The sequence below is a fragment of the Calidris pugnax genome, unplaced genomic scaffold (genome assembly GCF_001431845.1).
Source record: "Calidris pugnax isolate Ruff unplaced genomic scaffold, ASM143184v1 scaffold60, whole genome shotgun sequence".
NCBI lineage: Eukaryota > Metazoa > Chordata > Aves > Charadriiformes > Scolopacidae > Calidris > Calidris pugnax.
In genome coordinates, this window is record NW_015090831.1 from 6,373,772 (window position 1) to 6,398,829 (window position 25,058).

Below are 25,058 nucleotides of genomic sequence, written 5' to 3' on the forward strand. Positions count from 1 at the left end.
AGCACCATGTATGTTCGTGGTAAAACAAAACAGAGAAAAGGCTGTCAGTAATACAAAACACTGCAAATAGAATTTGGGATATTTTTAAAAACAAACAACACAAATCTAGTGATCTGTGTATAGTTTCTCTTGCATATTTTAATGTTATGTTTTTAAATTTAAATGCTAAATTGTATCTCACTGCGTAGTAGGATAATACGTGTCTCCTGCAGCCTTCAGAACTGGAGGAGGATTGTAGCACTTCAGGTCCTTTCTGAATCCTGCTGAACACTATCAGCAAGGAAACAGTATTTGTGTCTCCACAGCTAATAGCATTTCAACAGCAAAGCGACTAGTGCTCAGTTGCTGTTGACGGAGCAGCCTGCAGACTTTATCTGAACTGGGGAAGATGTTTAATTTATTATGTGACTACTGTTCTCTGAATCTCTCTATTCAGCACAGAGGGGTAAAATTTCCCCAATGCGTATTCATTGAAAATTTGTGTGTGTGTGTTCTGATGTCAGCTGCTTCTATCCATGATTTACAGGAATGTGATGGAAAATATATTGTAAATAGTATAGATTTTGATACATAATTCATCTGTGACATTGCTTACCACAGATTTCAGAAGCTATGCAGATTTAGGTTTTAGATGTTCCTATGTCTCTAAGTATATCCACAGCTACTTAACATAAAATAGATGTTTTGAAGAATGAATAGGAAGCCGTGTGATTCAGAGCAGGAGCTGCCTAGCTTATGGGAATCCATAAGGAGATCATCTTGTACAGTGGTTCCTTACTGGTCTATTCTAGACATGCTGGAGTTGATGCTGAGTTGCCCACCAACATGGGCCTGGGAGAGCAGATGGAGAGGGTGAGAGAGCTGGTTTGTTCAGGAGTATGAAGAGAAGGCTGAGGGGAGATTTCATTGCTGTCGACATCTATCTAAGGGAAGGGTAATGGGAAGGATGGAGCTAGTGTCTCCTTGGAGGTGCGCAGTGAAAGAGCAAGCAATGGGCAACAGGTGCTTGAAGGGAAATTCTTGTTTGATATTAGGAGAAAAATTTTACCCCTGGGGTGAGCAAACACTGAAACAGGTTGCCCAGAGAGGCTGTGGACTCTTAGAGACATTCAAAGCTTGGCTTGATATGACCTTCTTTGACGTGATCTAACTTTGAAGCTGACCCTGCTTTGCATGGGGAGTTCCACCAGATAACTCAGAGGTCCCTTTCAACCTCAATTATTCTGTTCTGTTCCTGGGACTCATACACCTTCATCTAAAATAGCTGGGCCTAGCCATTGTCAGAGGCAGGACCCGTGGAGCAGATGAATTACATTCAGTAAATCTCAAATTTCCATTTTTATTAAGATACGTAAGACAGCAAAAGTATCAGTATAATTATTATCTGAGTAAATAGATAGTAGACATTTGTTGTCCATCCAACATGGTTAACATCAGACAGATGCTTTCAAAATGCCTATAAATAGACAGTTCTTTATAAATATAGTCACTACATGTAGTGCTTCTCATGAAAAAATGTTTTTCCACCTTGCATTTGCATGCTTTGCCAGAAATGAGAATATGAATAAAGGTGTATTTTCTTCCAAAATATGGCAGTTACACAGACAGTACCTCCTAAATGTGCTTGTAGGTGATCCCTATTTTAAGTATTAAGTAACCGTTTAATTTATGTTGGGGAAAACAGATCTTCATGACCGTTCTTATTACTGGCTGGGATCATATGGTAGTAAAAATTGAGAACACTTTTCTTTTATTGCCTGAAATGATGCCTGATACTGAGGCTGCTGATCTTTTCCCTACAAATGTTTCAAGATCCACTTCTCCATGTCGTAGGGCACTGATCAGCAGTGTTAAAAGCTTCCTTACATAACTAGTGTAAGATTATTTTTTTTCTTAGATTTAGTCACACTTGTGATCTTTCTCTTTCCAGTATTTATAGGCATTTTCTTCACTTCTACGGAAAAAAAAATATCTAAATAGCAATAGAATAATGAGAAAAAAAACTTTGTGTATTAAAAGCTACCGTCTCTTAGCAAGCACTTATACATGCTTTCGTGTGTGTGTGTATACATCTATACACACATTTTGTGAGTTTGCTTCTTTTATTGCTTTTGGCCAGCTGCAAATGTAAACGTCCAGTTGCTTTATTTCCCATTTTGATAACAGGAGATTGCACAGAGGAATAGCATCTGACAGTGTGCAAATAAAGTACCTGTCCCTTTGTCAGACAGGTTTACGGTCACATGAAAACACAGAAAAGGAGTGAAAACAATCGCACAAATGCAGGGCAGGCATAAATCTTGTTTGAGTGAAGCTGAAAAGTATAATCTGACTCCTGGAATATCAGGGGGAGAATGTAACGTTTTGAGGGGTCCTGTGCAGGACTTAAAAGCACATCATTCACTTTTACATTCAGTTGATTAGACACAGTTACGGGAAAGGCACTCGGGTTTGGCATCTTTCCCTGCGCTTAACGGGCGCCGAAGGTGACATCCAGGGGATCCCAGCTGGGGCTCCAAAGTGCCTAACCACTTCCACTGGCACAGAGTGGGATGTTTGTATTTCTAAGCTCTAAAGCTCTACACAAATAGGCCCAAGATTTAGCGAGGACACAATAATTGCTTTCCTTTCAACAGCAGGTGACACATTTCCCGCTGAGAAAAATATAATCCTGCTGCTTTTAGTCATAACAGGAGCAACAGGAGAAAAATAGACGGGGAAGTGGGAAATGTCACCAGTTGTGTCTTGGAAAAGCTGTTTGCATGCATGAGCGAGCCTCTAAGTGCACAAAATTAAAACATTAATTGACAGGTCGAAGTTTATTGTCCGTGAACCACAAGTCCCCAGATGACATTATTTAATAATTAACTGAAATTTTCCAAGTTCAGAGAACGGTGTGAACTCTTCATTGTTCCTTTTCCTTGCTGGTTTTGCCCTGGGTAGCACACCTCGACTGAGCAGGGAGAACGTCTGTGTCCCAGTGGCGTGAGCACGACAGCAGCTCCACGGGCTGGTCCGGAGAGAGGATGAGCACAGCAAGGGATTTGACACTGCTCCTCACATTTTGCAACGTGGACACGTACTGTTCTATCATTTTAATTGATAGCAGTAATATTTTACCTCTCTTACTGAATATCTGATATCAGTATGGGACTGCATCCCTTTCTCTGTCGTTGTTCACACTGACCCTGAACCTGGAATTCATTTCAAAACTCAGTAATAGCTGCAAATTTGGCTCGACTGAGGTTTTCTTCTCACCTTGGGGTGGCCGAGGCAGGAACAGTGCCCTCATACAGCAGTATAGCTGGGCTCCACATCTGACTGTCCCTCTGGCAGCTAATACATACTGATAAAAAGAATAGTGTAAATTGGTGATAGAAATGGTGAAATCTAGCCTAATATTGTACTCCTGTGTCACTGGAATTGTAGTGCTACCCACTGGAAAGCAGCCTCTTTTGCGACCTTTCCCAAAGCTTGGAGCGGATGCAAACTCCAAAGTTCCAAATCGTGAAACTAATTAGTGTTCTCATACAGATTATAAGTTAGTAAATACTTCTGGAGTTTGCAATCATGTTCAAGAATTTCCTCTTGATGGATATTAATATGTGTCTCATATCTTTGGTGTGCATAACCATTTTCAGATAAAGGAGTTATAGTGTATTGGTGCTATAAATTAAAATTAGAGGAGGAGGAAATCCTCAGATGTCCCAGGAGAACAGTACATCTCTGCATTATTCCAACTCCAAGCTACATTTATCATGTACCATATCTGTTAAGAGTTGAATGCTCCCTTTTTTTTAAAACAAAGGTTTCCCATGTAGCACTAATAATAGCTAAATGGATAATTACTGATTTGTGGAAAGCAGAAAAGTCTGCCTTGATTAATAACTTAGTATTAGATTTGAAAGGAGAACCTCTAATCAGGAGCATTTTAGGAGACAAATAATCGAAAGGTGTCATAATAAAAATTTAAAAGATAAAACAATTCAATATGGCTTGAGATCCATCAGTTGATACATCTTAGCACAGGCAGTGCAATCTGTCACAGCAGCAAAACTTCTCTGAGGCATCGCTAGAGCTGACTGCGTGGCTCTCTTTTGGAAAGGGCCCCTCCAATTTCCAAGACCGTAAGATGAAGTCACTGGAGCCGAACTAAATGCACGCTGTTTGAATTAGCTTATTTTTTTGTACATGTGCGTGTGAGTACAAATAATGCACATACATACTTGGTGTGTTTCTGGTGGCAGGTTAGGGAGATGGATGTAATCAGTCTAAAGGATTGGAAGGACTGAGGACGCCTTGCTTTCAGCCAGGGGCTTGCCAGAATGACCCAGAGAACGGGACTTGTTCAGTGACTCAGTTTCCCCTGGCATGGAGATCAGCCTGACCATCTTGGTGACATTCTTCACTCTCTTGGCATGGCAGGAGAGCCTGCAAAGTTTTGCAGTCTGAAATGGCAGGCTCATTTGCCTTGTCTTAATCCTCCCCGTGCACCATATTTACTCTGTGGCTCTCTCAGACAGACACTCTCAGATTCAGCGTGTCCTTCTGGCCCCAGGCATCTGATGCGTGAATGCAAAGTAATATAAGGGGGAATGCAGCTATCCACAGAAATGTCTTTCAAATATGTACAGAGGACAGGGGTTTTTTTTACCTTACGTGGTATGAATGCAAGTATCAAAGGCAAGGAATTCACATGGTGGGCTTCCATACCCTCCCCCTCTCAGAAAGAGAAAAGCAAAGCTGTCCGATACATAGGAAGGAATGAGGAGACAGATTTGAAAATTTACCAGAAGTCTAGAGGCATTTCAGAAATCTCCAAGGGAGCAGAATGAGCACATTCTCATTAAAATCCCATTAAGTGCCTATCTGCATCTTTAGATGTTTAAATGCCCCTTCTAACCCCGTGCTGTTTTGATTCCTGTGTGATTTTTGTTTCTCCCTCCAACAACTGGAATGACAGAGGCAAGAGTGGCTGGTCTGACAGACCCAGGCCGTACCGAGCTCTGAGATACTCTTGGTTAAGTGACCACTGCAGGGTTGGGCATAACCTGAAATCCTACCCTGAGCATCCTCATCAGGGGAGACTACAGGAGGAGAACTCGGTGGGATGCAGGTCCAGGGCCTTTTCTGCAGGATGGCTGTTTTAGCCACATACCATGGGGATGGAGGAGACGTTCTGCTCTCTTTGAAGGCCATACTCCTTCACTGCTGCAGCAAAAACCTTAGTCGAACAGTTTTGCTTTACGAGACTCAGAATTATAAAGAGTGGCTGGAAGAAAGGGAGGTGAGACAAGAGAAATGGCTCTGCTCACCAGCAGAACTTTTGGGTGCTTCCCTACAAGTCTCCAACCGTGAAGTGTTGAGACACCTTCCTGCTCGGAGTGTTTACCATGCTTTCATAGCGTGCCACCCTCTCCACATCCAAACAGGGAGCTTGTGACACTTGAGCGTATGACGGAATTTCCACGGAGTCCCATAGGACCAGAGGATAGTACTGCTTTGCCGTGAGGGTGTTTGATATCCAAGCAGAAACAGTTGGAAAGGAGAAGAGGAGAAAGGTTGCTGTTCAGTGTAAGGGCTTCTTCTTTGAGAGGGGGATTGCTGAAGTCCACGATACGCATTTATATAGAAGTAATTTGAAAGCTTTATACTGACTAGCTTGCTTTTGTTCCTAAAGCTTTTGTAGATGATTTATGAAAAGTGTTATTTCTATTACTCAGGCATATGAAAAGAAGCAAATTATCTTATTACATTATGTGGACAGTCAAAAGAAGAGTTAAATGGACCATACGACTTTCTCTTAAAACATTAATTTTCTTGTGTTGTCTTTAATTTCCTTGATAATGAAATGTTCACAATAGCCACTGGGTATTGCTGTATGAAAGATAAATTAGATCATTCCCGTTGGATGTAAATCCTCTCCTAGACTTGTCATCAGGATATGATTACTGTAAATTTCTTTATACATGTGAAATGCCAATCCCTGAAAACATTTCCTGTTGGAAAACAAGAGATTTTCAGAGTCTTTTCATTTAAATACTGTCAGGTTGATGGCTATGGAAATGCTTTTTAAGTGAATGATTAAGGAGTGTACCTAAAGTTTGAAAATTGCTTTTCCTCCCCTGAATAAGTTTAATTCTGCAGTATCAATGAGACTTGCAGATGCTCAGCACTTTTCACAGTGAAGCCAAGCAAGATTACGTGAGTACGGCTGAGTGGGTACAATGGTTTAGTTTTATGGCTGCCTTGATGTCTGGAACGCCTTGAAACCCATACTTCCATGGTAGGCTTCTCTTGATGTGCAAAGTGGGACCTCAGTAAGTTCCTACAACTTCCACAGGCTTCCTATGGGAGCTGGACCCCTGTGAGACCTTCCCCACCGCCACTGTACCTACTGACTGCTCAGGGCTCTGCCTCCAGACAGGGCAGAGCCATCAGGACTCATCTACCTTTGCCATAATAATATGCATGAAATGGATGTTAGCATAGATGATCAAGATTGGAAAGGCAATGCATCCTTTATTCTTTAGCACTTTCTGGGCTGGAATCTTTCTTAACGTTTGAAGTTTTTTAAAGTTGTGTTGATTTTTTTTTTTCCCCTGTGATTTAATATAAACTGCGTATTTCCAATCTGGAGTATGCGTGCAAACATCTTGAGGCTTATGGATATTAACCTAAATCATCAGCCCTTAGGAGGATCATAGAGTAAATTGTTTGTGATTCACGCATGGAGCACCTACACAGTTCAGATGCAGTATTTCAACCCTTCTGTTGTATATGAATTATTGCCACTGGTTTTGAATACTCAGAAACACGAGATGCTTAACAAATGCTGGATGGCAGCAAGAGGTCAGTACGTATTGGAGTGTTTATGTAAAAAAGTTAGTATCCCCAAATGACACTTTTTTTTAAACCAGTGTTTAAAAATCTTTTTGATGTGCAAAGTGGGACCTCAGTAAGTTCCTACAACTTCCACAGGCTTCCTATGGGAGCTGGACCCCTGTGAGACCTTCCCCACCGCCACTGTACCTACTGACTGCTCAGGGCTCTGCCTCCAGACAGGGCAGAGCCATCAGGACTCATCTACCTTTGCCATAATAATATGCATGAAATGGATGTTAGCATAGATGATCAAGATTGGAAAGGCAATGCATCCTTTAGTCTTTAGCACTTTCTGGGCTGGAATCTTTCTTAACGTTTGAAGTTTTTTAAAGTTGTGTTGATTTTTTTTTCCCCTGTGATTTAATATAAACTGCATATTTCCAATCTGGAGTATGCGTGCAAACATCTTGAGGCTTATGGATATTAACCTAAATCATCAGCCCTTAGGAGGATCATAGAGTAAATTGTTTGTGATTCACGCATGGAGCACCTACACAGTTCAGATGCAGTATTTCAACCCTTCTGTTGTATATGAATTATTGCCACTGGTTTTGAATACTCAGAAACACGAGATGCTTAACAAATGCTGGATGGCAGCAAGAGGTCAGTACGTATTGGAGTGTTTATGTAAAAAAGTTAGTATCCCCAAATGACACTTTTTTTTAAACCAGTGTTTAAAAATCTTTTTTGTCCAATTGCTCTAAAAATCACCCATTAACAGTAGAGAGGAGAAAGCGATTAGTTTGTGCAACTCTTGTCTGTCTTTATTTTGGACTAACAGTTAATTTCATCAAGGCCAGCACGATTCCAGCTGAAGCTGACCCGTAACACCCTCACACACAGAAAATGGGATGTCACCTTCGTGTTAAAAAAAAATGTTTTTATGGATTCATGAATTCACAGATTTGACAGAGTTGGACAGGACCTCTAGAGATCATCTAGTCCAACTCCCCTGCTAAGGCAGGATTGCCCAGAGCACATTACTCAGGACTGCATCCAGGTGGGGCTTGAAAATCTCCAGAGATGGGGACTTCACAACCTCTCTCGGCAGCCCGTTCCAGGGCTCTGGCACCCTCAACAACAATAGGTCAGTATCTATCGGAGTGTTTATGTAAAAAAATTAGTATCCCCAAATGACACATTTTTTTAAACCAGTGTTTAAAAATCTTTTTTGTCCAATTACTCTAAAAATCACCCATTAACAGTAGAGAGGAGAAAGCGATTCCTTTGTGCAACTCTTGTCTGTCTTTATTTTGGACTAACAGTTAATTTCATCGAGGGCAGCATGATTCCAGCTGAAGCTGACCCATAACACCCTCACACACAGGAAATGGGGTGTCACCTTCGTGTTAAAAAAAAATGTTTTTATGGATTCATGAATTCACAGATTTGACAGAGTTGGACAGGACCTCTAGAGATCATCTAGTCCAACTCCCCTGCTAAGGCAGGATTGCCCAAAGCACATTACTCAGGACTGCATCCAGGTGGGGCTTGAAAATCTCCAGAGATGGGGTCTTCACAACCTCTCTCGGCAGCCCATTCCAGGGATCTGTCACCCTCACCATGAAGAAGTTCTTCCTCATATTTGAGTGGAACTTCCTATGTTCCAGCTTGTGCCCCTTGTCCCTCGTCCTATCGCTGGAAACCACCGAAAACAGTCTGGCTCCATCATCCTTCAACCTACCCTTTAGGAACTTGTAAACATAGATGAGGTCTCTGCTCAGCCTTCTCTTCTCCAGGCTAAAGAGCCCCAGCTCTTTGAGCCTTTCCTCGTAAGGGCCTTACATTTGCTCTTGTTGAACCACAAGTGCATAATTCTCTTAGGCAGCAGGTTGTGTCATATGTAGGGATATGGTGTAGGGGATGACTTTGTAGAGTAGGGTAGATGGTTGGACTTGATGATCCCAAGGGTCTCTTCCAACCTAGACGATTCTATGATTCTATGATTCTAAGGTACTGGATTGATACATATTTTGCTTTAAGTTGTCGTCTGTGTCTGAGACTAATGAGAACCAAGGCTTCTGCAGGAAATTGTGTATATGTCCCTGTTTCCCAGAGAGAGAGGCGGCATCTAAACCTCACAAAGTCGGCAGTAAAGCAGCAGGTACACTAACGTGACTCATCACTTGTTGCCATAGATTTTCCAGCTGATGATGGGAAAGATCTTTAAAATGTAATTAAGTTAAATATTGTAAAGGACTTTTCCAGCAAGCCACAGTTAGTGGCAAGATTTAGCAGAAATACAAAGGTTTATGCTTAAGTTCTCACTGTTAATTCACATTATGCTCCCTGTGGTTTGAAAGATTCATGTTTAAGAAACACGGACAGCTAAGTATATCACTTGCCATTTCACACATAAAATTAAGGATGTTTTTAAAGTTACATTTTTGAATGCTAACTGGTAAGATAGTGTATAAAACAAAAAGCTATCATGTAATCTGAATTGTCACTATATATCCCGTGAAGCAGCCAACAATGAATATTTATCTAAACAAGTATTTTAAAGCCTTTCATGCTGCAGTTTGTGTTTGTTTCAGTCTTATTTGAATAAACAGAATGTTTTGCAATAACTGCAACTAATATCTCTAGGCACATAACATTTGAGATGGATCTGCAATTCAGTGCAGCAATATTCAACTGCAGAAAAATTATTAGCATTAACCAGGAGCTAAATTACAGCTTCGATTTCACAGGTACCGCTTTGTACCTGTGAATTCTAAAATGCTGAATGAAATTAAAGGTTCACTTCAATTTTTATGAACAAGAAATAGATTCTTGTTAAATTAAATATTGTCATGATACTTTTTAGCATCTACTGTACATGGCATAGTGAAGTTACAAGCATTCAGAAGACAAAACATTAATAATGCATTAGGCCACTTATAAAAGCACAAACTAATAATAATTATTAATACAATCGTTATGTGCGGGAGTTGAAGGAGCAGTTCTTTGCTTTGATTGGAACATGAGAGAGGAGGAAAAACTACAAATTTCTACTTTATGAAAACCTTTATGTTAGGCTCAGTTACATTAAACTCAACAATTTCCATCCATATTCACCCAAGTGTAGCATCTTCCTGCTCCAGTTGTGACTACAGGTCAGTAAAGGCATCCCCCAAGATCCCCTCTCCAGCTGCTCCAGGAGCACAGCTCTAGCTCTTTGCTTTCCATCAAAGCAACATTTTATACTCACCTTCCTCGGCTGGTGCACAGCTCGCTGGCTTTCAAAAGGACACAGAGGCTGCTGCATGGCCACTTGCAACATGCCTGTCACAGAATCACAGGATGGTTGAGGCTGAATGGGAGACCTTTTGAGAACATCTAGTCCAGCCGCCCTGCCAAAGCAGGTTCACCTAGAGCAGCAGAATCACAGGACGGTTGCGGTTGGATGGGAGACCTTCCGAGAACATCTAGTCCAGCCCCCTTGCCAAAGCAGGTTCACCTAGAGCAGGTTGGACAGGAATGCACCCAGGTGGGTTTTGAATATCTCTAGAGAAGGAGATTCCAGAACCTCTCTGGGCAGCCTGTTCCAGTGCTCTGGCAACCTCAAAGCAAAGAAGTTTTTCCCTTACGTTCAGACAGAATTTCCTGTGTTCCAATTTATGTCCATTGTTCCTTGTCCTGTCGTTGGGCACCACTGAGAAGAGTCTGGCCCTGTCGTCTTGACACCCACCCTTTAGATATTTATAAACATTGATGAGCTCCCCTCTCAGTCTTCTCTTCTCCAGGCTAAACAGACCCAGGTCTCTCAGCCTTTCCTCATAAGAGAGGTGCTTCATTACCTTGATCATCTTTGTAGCCCTCTGCTGGACTCTCTGCAGTAGTCCATTGTGTTTCTTGAACTGGGGAGCCCAGCACTGGACACAGTGCTCCAGATGTGGCCTCAGCAGGGCAGAGGAGAAGGGGACGATGACCTCCCTTGACCTGTTGACCAGGCTCTTTTTAATGCACCTCAGGAGACCATTGGCATTCTTGGCCACAAGGGCACATTGCTGCCTCATGCAATGAGGTCAACTTGCTGTCCACCAGGACTCCCAGGAAGTGTCAACTTGCTGTCCACCAGGACTCCCAGGTCTGTCTCTGCAGAGCTGCTTTCCAGCAGGTCAATCCCTAACCTGTACTGCTGCATGGGGTTATTCCTCCCCAGGTGCAGGATCTTCCCCTTGTTGAACTTCATTAGGTTCCTCTCCACCCAACTCTCCAGCCTCTCCAGGTCTCGTTCTATGGTGGCACAGCCTTCTGGTGCGTCAGCCACTCCTGTCACCAAGGCCAATTGAAGAGCTAGAGCATTACACTCGTGTAAAAGGTCTCATTCTATGGTGGCACAGCCTTCTGGCATGTCAGCCGTTCTATGGTGGCACAGCCTTCTGGCATGTCAGCCACTCCTGTCACCAAGGCCAACTGAAGAGCTAGAGCATTACACTCGTGTAAAAATCCAACCCAGCCTTGGGTGGGAGCTGCACCCAAGCAGCACTCATTGTGTCACTTTGCATCCCATTTAGTCCACGTACGCTCTGATCTTGCCAATGCATCTGATTGTCACGACTGTCCCAGACTGGTCTGGATGTCTGTGGGTGTTGGTGGCACTGGTAGGGATGACAGGGTTGGAGTTGCAGCCTGGCAAGGAATTGTGCTTTCAGTGCTTTTGTGCTTTCTGTTCCACCCAGAATTCAGCGAGAATGAGTGGATATAACTAAAGGCACTGCTTTGGCTTAAGTATTTAATGGGCCTACACAACAGAACCTCATGCTTGCATGCTGTTTGCTGACACAAATGTTCCAGTTCTTATTCCCTTTCTGGGACTTTACTGAACTTCCCGCTTATAGCTTACATGAAAGTGAAACATTTTCCTTCCACTAAATCCACTTTCACTAAATCCCTGATATACTTTAGTTTATCTCCAGCCAAGATCACGTGATGCCATCCAGCCTGTCCACCGCTTAGGAAATGCCAAACTTCTTACGATTAATCCCCCGACCATGGAAAGTCAGGTTGGAGCCTGGGCTCACCTGCCCTGTGCTGGGACCTCCAGGTCCTCTTCGGAGTGGGGACGGCGGGTGGCTGTCGGAGCTGCAGCACCTGGGGTCCTTCAGGGAACCCCACTTTGCCAAACTGTCAGGGCAGGTTAGCTTCCTCACACGCGTTCCATCGAATTGGTACCCACAAGAAAACATACTGGAAGTTTTAGAGATTTTTTTTTTGTGTGTGTGTGTGTATTGTTTTCATTTGCACAAATACCTACAAGCAGGCCCAATCCTGTTGTGTTTACGAATGTTTTTATTTTGTTGAATATCTCACAGAAATCAGTAGGAATTTTGGTTGGAGAAAGAGTGTGATTTGGGCAACAGTTTACAACTAATTCATGCCTTAGACCCCATCACGTTCTCTAATCAATCAATACCCTAAGTTGAAGCAGCTGCAAGCCCTGGTAATGACACATGGCAATAAATGTGCTTCAGGCAGAGCAGGAGCTGGGAGCACTCTCTGTGAGCATGGCTGCTGCTTTGTTTATAAGAAAACTATGAAAATGCAAAGGTATGTTTGTGTGTTAGCTTCTGATTCATTTCTTTTTTCTCTGTACAAACACAGAGTGAAAAATTAAATGGATATTTAGGGGTATATTTATTTGCATGTTCCCTCATTTATCTGTGTGTGTATGTGAGTGTATCATGTAGGTGGGATAGATGGATACAAGTCCACTGATGGACCCAAGTTCCACTGAATTCAGTGTACTGGGAAGAGGCATAGCACTGGAAGCAGTTTTTGAGTTTCCTGAGCATTCCTATGTTTTTAATGCTGAGATGAATTTTTCTAGACTATAGATGCATATGTGCAAGGCATTGTAAGCAGAGCCACCGCCACAGAGATTGATATTCAAAATATGCTGTTAAGTTCCCTCCTCTATTTGAAAAGGCTAGAGCAGAGTGTGCTGGCAGGCAGGCAAAGGAGGGATGGCAGGAGAAAGTAAGCAAGACCTGTCTGGAATGAAGATCTCAGCCTCTGGGGCTACACATTGCTTCTCTGCTCATCTCCAGTTTCTCTGTTTTCCATCCATACCAACCTTAAAGGGTCAATAATCTGGGTTTTTCTACGCCCCAGTTCACCCAGGTACTTAGAGCAGGGGATGGAAGCTGGAAATCCTCAGAATTCTTTCTCACTTTGTTGTGCCCACTGATGCCTGGAAACATTTTGGAACCATCAGCTTGATATCCCCATAACTTTAAAACAAAAAATATTTTAATATTTTTTCTAGAGACTTTCAGTAAGAGAGCAACTGAACTGATGAGTGTCTACTGGGTTTCGTATTTAGCTTGTTTTTAAGTAGAAATAAAAGCATATGAAGTTACGTTTGATATATGTGTGTGTACACCGTTCCTTGTCAGAAGTTGCCAGAATAAATGTGAGGACGAGTGATAATGAAACAGTGAAAAAAAATGGTAGAAAACTTCAGGTATTTGTTGTTAGGATGGATGATAGCGGTTGTTCCAAATGAGTTAACAAGTTTGCTACATACTGAGAATGAAACAAGTCTTTAACTGTGAATTCCAAACAGCTGTAATAACCTTAGATTTAGATTTCCCCAACTCTGCAGTAGATCCCATGAATGTTTTTCTATCCTTGTTAAAACTCCGTGTCTTCTTTAGTCACCGTGAGTCACATGTAAGTGCCATATGTCTACGCAAGTCAAATGCCTCCAACCAGCAGTTCTTCTGTGTGTTGTGGTTGATTTATATTCATAAAAAACATCCAAGAAATGATTCAAATTGTAATTACCTGGTAATGTCAGAAATTGAATAATTAAATGCTTCAGTGTTTACTCTGCATCTTTATGGCTCCTAACATTTCTTCCAGCATCACTGTCTTTGCTGGCTAAAGTTTATGAATGTAAATTGGATTTGACATATACAAGACTACAGCTAATTATTTCATGTAAATATTCACATTGTGTGGCAGCAAACTCATAAAATCTGCGCATCTTCTTGCACTCATTTTTCTTGACTCTGAATGTCTGGTTTAGCCATATAGCAAATTCCTATCGCCCTAAATAATACTGATGCCTTCTCATTTGTGGAATTTCTGGGATATAAACATTTCTGTCACTCTGACACCTCCTTAACTTGTACATAGTCATCAATAACTTTGAACAACTGGAAAATGTCACATGTACCACTATGCTAAGCTTCTGTTTCTACATTCAGCTTGCATTTCACTATAGAGAGAGGCTTTTTATACTGACTGAAGATAAGAACTTTCCATATGCTGAGGTAACTGGGAGAACAGCCCCAAACCTGCCCAAGAGACATGGTCAGGGTGCTGTGGTACAACCTACTTGTCCACATCCCTTCCTCTTCCTGGCAAAAAGGCAGGTTTTTCCCATTTCCCACTGAAATCCTTGGTTGCTGAAATGGCCTTGTTGATTTTTCTTTCGAGGTTCAAAGAGTTCTTGGTGCTTTTCCTCCCTTTGGGACTAGCACAGGTGAGTGCAGCCCATCATCTTCACCATCTGCTGCATCTGGAGCAGTTCCTGCTCCCTGCCTGCTTGCTCAGGATGATGCCCCAACCAGGCTGCTTGAACTTCATTCCCAGTGAGCTACACTCTGGATTGATGGGTGTCCTTGGACACTTGGCCTTTATGGAGACTGATGGCCAAAAGGATCTCCTGGTTTGAGCCCAAATACAAATCAAGGACATCCTCCTGTTGATGCTGTAGGACGTGCTGCTCTATGATCTTGGTTCTTCTTCCTGCAGTAACAGCCTGTACCTCTGATCTGTGGTTCAATGAAGCTGTGAACTGGTGTTAAAACCTCCATGACTCAGAGGACACCTAATAAATTCAAACTTTTCTGGTATGATATCATCCTTTTCTGTTTCAAGATAATTCAAGCAAATTCCAGTTAATGCTTTGTTTTTGCTTTTAGTGATTTATACTTCTTTCAGGGAAAGAGAAGCAGCTAAGAATAGCATGGATTTACTTGTTGAACAAAATGTCCAGTTTCCTTTACTTATAGAGCCAAACAGAATAATTTGCTCAGTGTTTAGCAGAAATGACAAAACTTCCATACCCTCTTATTTGCATGGAGATCGTTAGGCCCAAGGAATGCTAAATGTCAAATTCTAGACATGTTCACTGTATTTACTGCTGCTGTCCTTCTTTCTGGTTTTAGTTATCCCTTCCACTTGTATTTCATCCACCTTCTTGGTTTCTGACTTTACTCACCACTATGTTCCTTTGTGTCCTATCTATTCCAGTCTGTCAAATAAGCACTTTTTTTTTAATGGATCACAGTTTGAAATCGTCTGTCCAAGTGCCTATTTTCTGTAAAATATTTTTTTCAGCTGTTTGACCTTCGGAATTTGTCCTAGTACTCACCTGCCTTATCTTGGGCTCTGCTACATTGCCCTGAAAGAGGACAGCTGTCACACTGTTTTACAAATTCACATTTGTCCTTTAATCCAGCTGTTTCTTAAAAAACCATTAACTGCTTAGAACGTTAGGGGCCAGTGTACTAAATTGACATGAGATGCAGGATGTTGGTTTTACCACTGCCACAGACTTTCTGGGCCATGGAAAAATGCAGGCATCTGCTGGAGCTTCTCTGTTATTTTTACCCTGATCCTAAAGACGTGGGCTACAGAGATGCAGCCTGCAGGTGATGCTGCAAGGATTGATGTGGCCTCTGCTTAGGCATCTGGTTTTGGTGAGGAATCAGGAGAGATACCTGAGAAATCGGGTACCTTTGAACTGAAGCTTTTGCTAGAAGACAGCAGGCAGTCCTTAGAAAGAAAGGTCTTACAAGGGAGATACGATATGGTATCACTCTGAGTTTTGCAGCATCCTGTGAGATTACAGCACTCGTATCAAAACAGGCGGAATTCAGCAGAGCTGGACGGATTCAGTCCAGCTGAAAACTGCTCTGCTATTTTTCTGCCTGCATCTGTCACCAGGCTTCCATTTGCAAAGCTGAAAAATGTATTTTTGTCTTTTTTGTTTCACTCCTGAGCATCCTGGGGTAGCAGCTGGGAAGCTCTTGGATCCTGTCCTTCATCCCCAGTTCCAAGATACTTCACTGATTTACTGCAAATCTGCTTTAATGTAATTAACCTCAATTAGGTCAACTCCTTAGCTTTTTCTCTTCCAGAATTTAAGTCCAGCATCATTGCTATGCTCCTGCCTGCTGCGATTTATCCTTCATGTCAGAGCCCATGTAGGTTGTGTAACTGACATGCAAAACCACTGTAACCCTTAAAGGGTGAGCAACCCAAACCGGCCAAGCATCTGGAAATGTGAATGGTGGCAGTGGTTTTCACCAAGTCTGTTCACATTCCAGTTCCAGTCTACTAAGCTGGGGAAGAGCCCTCACAGGATATTGGACTGTTCATCTCTCCTGCACGCTCCTGCCTGAGCCATGAGATTTCCTTGTAGAAATTGTCTTACTGGAAAACAGAAAGATTTATAAGCTGGAGGAAGATAACATAAAACTACAGCGTTCTCCGTGGTCCCTTTTGGGAAGAACATGAACATCAGGTGTCACTGAGTCACAGAATACCCATGTTGTTATCCCAGAGCTTGTACTTCTTTTGGGGACAAACTGGCAAACATTCAAAGGCAGCAGAGCTCAGGATGCCAGCTGTGAATCCGGATAGTGTTCCTCTGCGCACCGTCCCCACGTGTTGGGAGTGCACAGGGTGCAGAATTTGTCCATTCCATTCTGTAACGAGCTTGTGCTATTTCAGGCTTTATTAAACTCTGCTGTCCTCTGTGGATTGTGCCATTTAACAGGGTGGAATAGTGGAAGCCAAGCAGCAGCAGGAGGAAAACCCAGCTGATTTTTTTACAAAAACAACTGGCTGCAGATGAGTCGGTAAATCAGTTTTAATCACTGCAGCTGAGATGTAGTATGAACTGTTCACTGAGGCTTAAGTGATTTTGAACAATTAAGAAATTTGCTCAACATATTTATTAAAATAATCATTACTGGTTTTATCGTAATGGTGTAATTCCACAGTATGTGCATGAGGGCTCTTGCCAGCCTTCTGCTCTGTTGCAGATGCTCTAAATGTACAGTTTCATGCCAGTTGTTAATAAAACTGACAATTAAAATAACATGGTGAAATCAGGTAGGAAAAGAATAAATCAGCAATAATGGCAGTTTTAAAAGATCTTCTTTTCTTAAGCCACCCGATTTAGCTTTTATTGCTAGTTAGCACCAAGGATGAGCAGTCTAGCCAGGTGTGGTATTGAAGGGAGTGACAAAAATATCTAATGCAAAGAGGTTTTATCTTTTTTTATACCTGATTTATGTTTAGTGTGCGGTTGAGTAATGTTGTCTAACAGACAACTCACTCAAATCATCAATTAAAACGCCTTCAGACATGCAAAAAACATAGTCCAGACAAGAGTACATACATGTATATATAAATCCTCTTGGGCTGCTGGAAAAAAGCCTATTTTCTATCAAAGGTTTATGTAGCAGGATGATAACAAAAATAAATATTTTACAAAAGTTATAATATTCTCTGAAGGCACTCTCCCTAGATCTAAAGCTTTCCCCCAGGGCATTCTTCCAAGATCCTTCAAAGATGACTTGTGTCTCCACACTTGGTGTAACAGCTTAGATCTCCCCCTCACAGGTCAATCCCATCCACTCGTTGCTTTGCTAACATCATTTCCTAATTGCAACAGTCTGCTGTTTGGCTGCAGACAGCTTTGTTGTTGTTTGATTTCTAATAACCTTTCCCTGTGAAAATACAACTTTCTGCATTATAACAGATGACTGGACCTCTCTGTGCAGCTCCCTGTCTCCAGGGCCGGATGGCCCCAGACACTGGCAGGAATTTCTCTCTGCGTTTATCAGGTTGTTCGTTCCCTGTTTTTTCTCTACTCCCCAATGACAAACATCCTCCTCTGTGAAGTGCAAGACCCTGAACCTACCCTGATGTTTTCCTGTCTTGTTTCAAATAAAAATATTGGCAGAATGAAGGGGTAGTGTTGCAGGACTGCATTAGGGCTGGCTGCTCAGCACCCATCCCAACTGAACCAGGAGAGAATTAGATGTGCCTTTGGGCTCTGCAGGGCTCTGTATGACTTTTACTTCCCAGTCCTTCAAAGATCTTCTGCAGGAAGACCAGTGCCAGCCTACGTTATGGGTAATGGCTTTAAACTAAAAGAGGGAAGATTTAGACTAGATATAAGGAAGAAATATTTTACAGTGAGGGTGGTGAAACACTGGCCCAGGCTGCCCAGATGGTAGAAGTCCCATCCCTGGAAACATTCAAGGTGAGGTTGAACAGGGCTCTGAGCAACGTGATCTAGTTGAAGATGTTCCTGCTCATTGCAGGGTTTGGACTAGATGGTCTTTAAAGATCCCTTCCAGCCCAAACTATTCTATGATTCTAGGTTTTATCTCAGTTTCCCTATTTTCTGCACAACTCGGGCATCTCAGCTGTACCTCCAGGTCCTTCACTGGGAGCTTGTTCAGAACAGGGGAAGCAGTGGCAGAGCAGCCGCCGTGTCCCCATGTTGAGGAGTATGGGTTTAGGGGTTGGAGGTGCGGGGCAGGCTCCAGGAGCTGGGGCATGAGAGCCGCAGGATGGCCTGCCTGGTCCCACCACCATCCCACCCACCTCCCAGTGACCCCTGCCCGGCAAAAACTCTGAACCACGTGCTTAACTTCTAGCACATGAGTAGCCCTATTGAATTAAGTGCGTAATCAAGTGATTTGCTGGATCAACGACTGTATCCTTAATCCTTTTCACATATTGCTAAGCTCATTAAACTCTCTTTGATACCAAGCTGTGCAAGTTCCTTAAGAGAGGCAGAGACTACGTGCTATTTCTTTAGCTTAAATTTATCACCTCCAGCTTCCAGCGAGGGACTCCTGCGTTAGAAGCCGAAGGTTGCCCTAAGGGTTTGCTCTGTAACAATGGATGGGAAAATGTTCTGTGTGCTCTATGATTTTTGATAGCCTGCCCAGCACAACAACATGGATATGCCAGAACAAATACCCAAGTAACCAACCAAAATACCGAGTAGTGGATCCCGGGCCTCAGTGGAGGCACTTCATTTCCTTTCTCTTCCTCTTTTTTTTTTTTTCCTGACAGCCGTCCAGCTAACAAAGAAAAGAAAAAGAAAAAAAAAAGCAAAACCATTACACGTTGCAAAAGTTAGATATTTAGTTCTGTCAAAAAACATACTTAGGTATATTTTTAGACTTGTGCTTCAGCTCAAAACAGTGACAATTTCGGTAAAGCAATTCTCTAATGCTCTCTAAATTAGATGAGCTGGTATGTGACATTTGCATACCAACTCCTCCTGGACGCCAGAATCTACGCAGCTGTTAGAAAGATTTTCTACTGCATTTAAATGTATTACAGAAGGTTGTTCTTTTCCATAGAACAGTGAAGTTAGATAGCATCATAGGAGAATAGACGGGGCAGTGAAATCCTCCTGACTGGAAGCGATCTAATTGAGAAGAAAGGGAACAGGTTTCACCCATTATTCTGAAAAATATTTAAATTTTATTTATTTATTTATTTATTTTTAAATCGTGGGCTCCTCAGTAATCCTGCAGGTTGGGAGGAATGGCTGGAGATCAGAGTGGGGTTCGAAGCAGAGCCAGTGTAGCTCAGGCTGCAGAGGTCTACTCCAATGGAGAATAACAGCACAGATGGTGATTCTGCAACCAGCAGAATTACTATATAATATCATCAGATTTATAAAAAAATGCACTAATCCGAAGCCTCCAACTTCAGATTAAAAAATGCTGTATAATTTTGGAAATGCTGACTTGGCCTTCCACAGCCTCACCACCACCCCCCTGCTCTGCAGGTGCTCAGCGTTCAGCTGTCTGGTGGGAACAGGCAGAATTGTAAGCCCCTTCAGATACCCCGGGGCCATTCTCCTTTCACAGCCTTCCTCTCCTGTTTGATTGATCTGTCTTATTAGTATCAAGTATAAGTACCAGTGTGTCTACCTAAATGATTCTTATCCTTACTCAGTTATTAGATCTTGTTTCCGTTTTCATAAGGAAAAGGTATTTTTCTAAAGAGTGTGTGTGTCACTTGAATCCTCCTTCCAATAGTGCAAGCTCCTGAAGTCAGACATCAGAAAATGATGCTTTCTCTAATTCCTTGGACTCAACAGTTAGCCCTGCTACTCAAACCTACCTGGTGCAAGCATTCTCACGACAGAGCTCCAAAGCAGCTACAAAACATTTGTATTACTCCTCTCGATGTGATCTATTGGGTGCTGAAAAATGTCTGTACTTTACTAAATTGTATATATAGTCTTTGTGAACAAGTGTGAATTCTATGGGCTTTTTCTCAGATGTTATGCTTTCCCTGAATGTGCCAAGTTATTCTAAATCACAGGGTTGCTCTAAATCTCAAATGACTGTTTGCTATTTGCTTCATGTTGATGAAACGATAATCCTGGGTCCTGATCCAGGGTTTGCAGAATTTGGCTTATTGGGATAGCTGGGAACAGAAAAGAGCAGAAACCTGGGTTTGGGAACAGAGACCTTGTGTGAGGCAGATGGCTTGCTTTGGACACGGCTGGCACCCAGACGTGCCTTAGCAGTGTAGAAGAAAAGAGGTACTGCTAATCACAATGTTTCTATCAAATCACAGCAGATATTTTTTATATCCCTTTTGCAGACTGACAGGTTACATACTCCTGAGGTTCTTCAAAGAGAAATAGAATAATATTTCTGATTAGCACAGGGAAAACTTAACATTAAGGCAGCAGTCATACAGGATAAACACACTGATTTCTTTTTCCCCATTGTCTTTATTTCTAGACAGTATTTTTGAGAAAATTGCTTCAGAATGAGTTTTTTAAATTATTATGGTAGAATTATGCGGAGCAAAACTGCTGATCCTATCCTTGCCTGTAGGGCAAAGTGCACTGATAAATAAATCAGGAATATTGTTTAATATTACATTAAAAAGATATAAAGGTATTAAGACTAATTTATACCAGGTCCAATGCAGTAAAAAATATTAAGTAAAAAAAGACGGCTTGTTTTAAAGAACTTGGTACTGCAACTAATCATTATACATTTGTACAGTATAATTTTTCTAAACTGTAATATATTTGTATTGCGGAATGACTTTACTTGTATTGGTTTAGAAGAAGCTTGCTGCTTAATCGACGTAGTGTACTCCAAGTAAAATTCAACTCAGTTGAGTAACAGGGAGAATAAGAGCTGATGCTGAAGTCAGCATCTACTCCAGACAGCACTGGTATAAAAGCTGTATTAATGCCACTGAACTTCATGGCTTTTCTCAGGATTTACATTATTGAATGTTTTCTGAAAGCAACACCTACAAGATACATCTGTCTAGATTATAATTTAAGCTTTGGGCAACCACAGAGTTTAATGGAAAGTTTCACAACACCCGAAGGTTTTCAAGCCAGGCAGTTGGAACAGGATCCAGCCCAGATGCATTTGCACGGGGTCCTCAGGAGCAGCTTCTCACTCTTCCTTCCCGTCTGTGCCGGAACCGTTCCTTTGTCTCACGGTAGCCTTTGGGCAACCAGGCTCTCTCTCAGTCAAAACAAGAAAATAATTACAGTGGGCAGAAACACAGAACCACTTAGAACAATTCCAGTCCTGAAAAATAAAAATGTACATTTATATATAAATTATGATCATTAAAATCAGCTAACATTTATCTCCACCTTGAGAAGACATGATGACGTACTGTCCCTGTAGTAGCTAGCTATCTCATATTCCTGGTCATGAGGATAAATGGCTAAGAAGAACCAACTACTTTACAACAAAAATCCACATTTGTACACAAAATAAATAATAATAGTAAAGAAACAACCCTTAATACAAACAAGAACCCATGAAGTGATTTTCTGATGAACCCAAAGCTAAAAATGTGGAGCTTTAGTCTCCAGAAGGAGAAGATGGATTCTCTTCCATGTAGTATTCCAATACTTGTTATTTCCTGAAGTATGAGGTTTGAAATATATTTTTGGTTTGCTGAGATATTTCAAGAGAGTTATATTATTACTGATAGGTTTTCAGAATAGTAGTAATGTGGCTGTGTTGGTAATGCTGTCATCCGAATATATCATATTATATCACATGTTATTCCGTGGCTTCATTCTCAAGTATTTTATATAAATAACACCAAAGTTGCCTTCCTCCTGGAAATGAAGTGGTATATATCTATTACTGATGTATTTCTCTGCTGAGAATAAACATCATGTCTTTGCATTGGCTTTAAAGAATAGCCTTCAATAAGAAAAAAAAAAATCCAAATTGTTCATCTGATCATGATTATTTATCAGAAATTCTGTCGACACAAATACAGTACCTTTCATATAGCTGATACTGCAAGTTAGAGCATCTGCAAAAGTTGAATTGGAAAGTGATATAGGAACTGAGTTATAGTTTCATTCTCAAGTAGGGTACATGCTTTAATATTTTTCATACTATCCACGAAATAAATATTTGAGTCAAATATTCAGTTCACTTTGATTTCTACCTAAAGAAAACAAAATGTGCACCAGAACAGTGACAGCATTTTTGAGAAGTTATTTTTCAGTCTAGATCCAGGGAAGATATTTCTGGGCTTAGAATATGGATATATACTTATATGTACTCTAATTTATTTTTGCTACTTGCATACCCTCACCACCTTTTGTCTTCCCCTCAAATAATCCCTGAAAAGTGTACTGAGCTACTACCCTGTCCACTTGGTATGAATTCAAATTTGGCTTTAATCTAGATTTTTACATCATTGTGATTTCTGCCTACATGGGATAACCCTGGGTGCAAAATGAAAGTGGACTCCACAAACTGACCCGGACTGTCTTTTACTCAAAATTTTACAAATGCTTTGAACATTGAAAGACTAACCTTTAATCACTTTTCATTTAGGAATATATGGACTCAAACAAATACATCGAGCATTTAGTGACTCAGCTGGAAGAACAACGCTGGAATTTATGGAGGCAAGTATTATTCACATGCATATTTATTTATGTTGCTATTTTGGGAAAAACGCTGTGCTTCATATTTTTCATTCTTGAGTTTAAAAAAAAAAAAAAAGATTGGGTATTCAGTTTCTCCACTCTTTAGTGCTTTGCGGACTAGCAAATCTTACCCAAATGAAATAAGCAGGGATCACACATGAATTGAATCTTGCATTTGCTAATCAGGGCCGTTACACACATCCACAGGTCTCCTCATGTTCACTTTTCTAAGCACTGGGTGCTAACTCTACTTCAGATTCTTTTAATTGGACTGAATTTAAGAAATGGTCTTATATTCTTGAGTAGAAGTGTTTTCACTGAATGGCGCAAAAACTATCAGCATGAGGAACTGAGGGTTTTGAGGATGAAATAAACATGGTTTTAAAATTTTGCAGTACTCTTGACAGTCCAGATTTTCGATTTCTTCTCTGTTCCTGTTGCCCAGTGCAGGCTGCCCAAGCTTAACTCTGGTTTAAGCAAAGCAGTGATTTCCACGTGCTGGTGGGCAGCCAGTGGGCATTTCTGCTCTGCTGTACAGCAGATGTGGTAACTGCACAGGTGCTTCTGGAGATCTCAAACTCTGCATCCCTCTCAGAAGATGACTGTAGAACCTTGCAAACCTCCATGTGTTGATCTGGTCTAGTAAATGTTGTCTACTCACAGGGGGAAGTCGTCAGGTCTCACCAAAAGGTGCTTATCTCATTCCAGACATAGTTTCCTCTTTACAACAGCAATTTTATTCCATATTGCACTTCAGTGGTTTTGCTGCTGTGTTGCTGTCGATGCCTTCGTTAGGTAGGGCAAGAGGTTGTGCATTGTTTGCATCTGTCCAAAATTGATCAAGCGTCATTCAAAACAGCGATGTGATGGCAAAAATGTCTCAATCTATAGATTCTTTACCACATTTCAGCAGTACGGTTCTCTAGCTGTTGTCTCAGGGCTGTTCTGATAAGACATGGTAAAAATAGTGAAGAAATTTTCTAGTCTTCAGGAGCCTCATAAGTCTCACACCCTTAATAAGTTATTTATTTTGATCATTTTAAAATTAATTCTTCCAGATTTTTCATTTGTATAGAAATGTTATTATCACAGCTGGTGTAAAAAAAATCTTCATGACAGCACTTTGCAGTATTTGCTTTAACTTTGTATTTTCTTAAGTATTTAATATCTATTTATTAACTACTCACTACCTCACATTTTTATAGCTACGAGCTAAATTCCTATCTGGAATAACTATTAATAGAGAGGAAATGGAATAATACCAGTGATGAAACTCATTCAACATTCACGGCCGTATATTTTTTTAAATGCAATATTTAATTTTTTTCTTTCTGAAGGCATATGAGCAGTGACAATCTTTATTAATACATAGTGAAATATAAAGTAATCTTCTGGGAATAATTTAGTCTTCATAGATTAAAACCTATTTCACCTTAGTTCTGATCAAGGAAGAAATAATGATCTGTATGATTTTTCAGTTGAATGCCTCTCATGTACAAAAAAGTAGGTTTGCACGTGGCAGTACTAGTTGTTATGCATCTCACAAACTTCCTGGCCTATAGGATATAGAGTAGCATTACAGTATTTACAGCATACAGCAGTCATGATATGGACTTAGTCTTACAGGCAAGACTCAGAAAGTCTGCATAAAATTCCTGCTTTCCTTTAAAAGTAGCCATAAAAAAAAAAATGAAGTTTACATTTAAGATTACAGAATTCAGGAGATTACTTTTGGAAGAATTAAGGTGATAACATTATATGTGCATGACCATACTATGGTTAAATGGAAATGAATAATAAAAAATTAGAAGATGAAAAAGTCTTTGAAAAGTAGTACGGGTTATTTTGAACAGACATTCAGATGTGTTCCAAAAAAACCTGAAGTTTACATTTAAGATTACAGAATTCAGGAGATTACTTTTGGAAGAATTAAGGTGATAACATTATATGTGCATGACCATACTATGGTTAAATGGAAATGAATAATAAAAAATTAGAAGATGAAAAAGTCTTTGAAAAGTAGTACGGGTTATTTTGAACAGACATTCAGATGTGTTCTGAAAATTCAGTGGGTTTGGAAAACTGAAGACAGTAGTTTATTTTTAAAATTAATTTTAATGTTATTTTTATTGGGTATTGGCATAAAAAGTTAAGACTTACAATGAGCACTACAAGATAAACC

The 25,058-nt window shown here is 40.9% G+C and overlaps 1 protein-coding gene across 1 annotated transcript in view; it reads left to right on the top strand.

Moving 5' to 3' along the window:
- The window catches only part of NCKAP5 (NCK-associated protein 5), a 406,029-nt gene that overhangs the window by 109,269 nt on the left and 271,702 nt on the right, over positions 1–25,058 (top strand). The window contains exon 3 of the mRNA XM_014941123.1: positions 22,782–22,859. Within this exon, the coding sequence (XP_014796609.1) occupies positions 22,782–22,859 (78 nt within the window). The remainder of the gene's footprint in view (positions 1–22,781; positions 22,860–25,058) is intronic.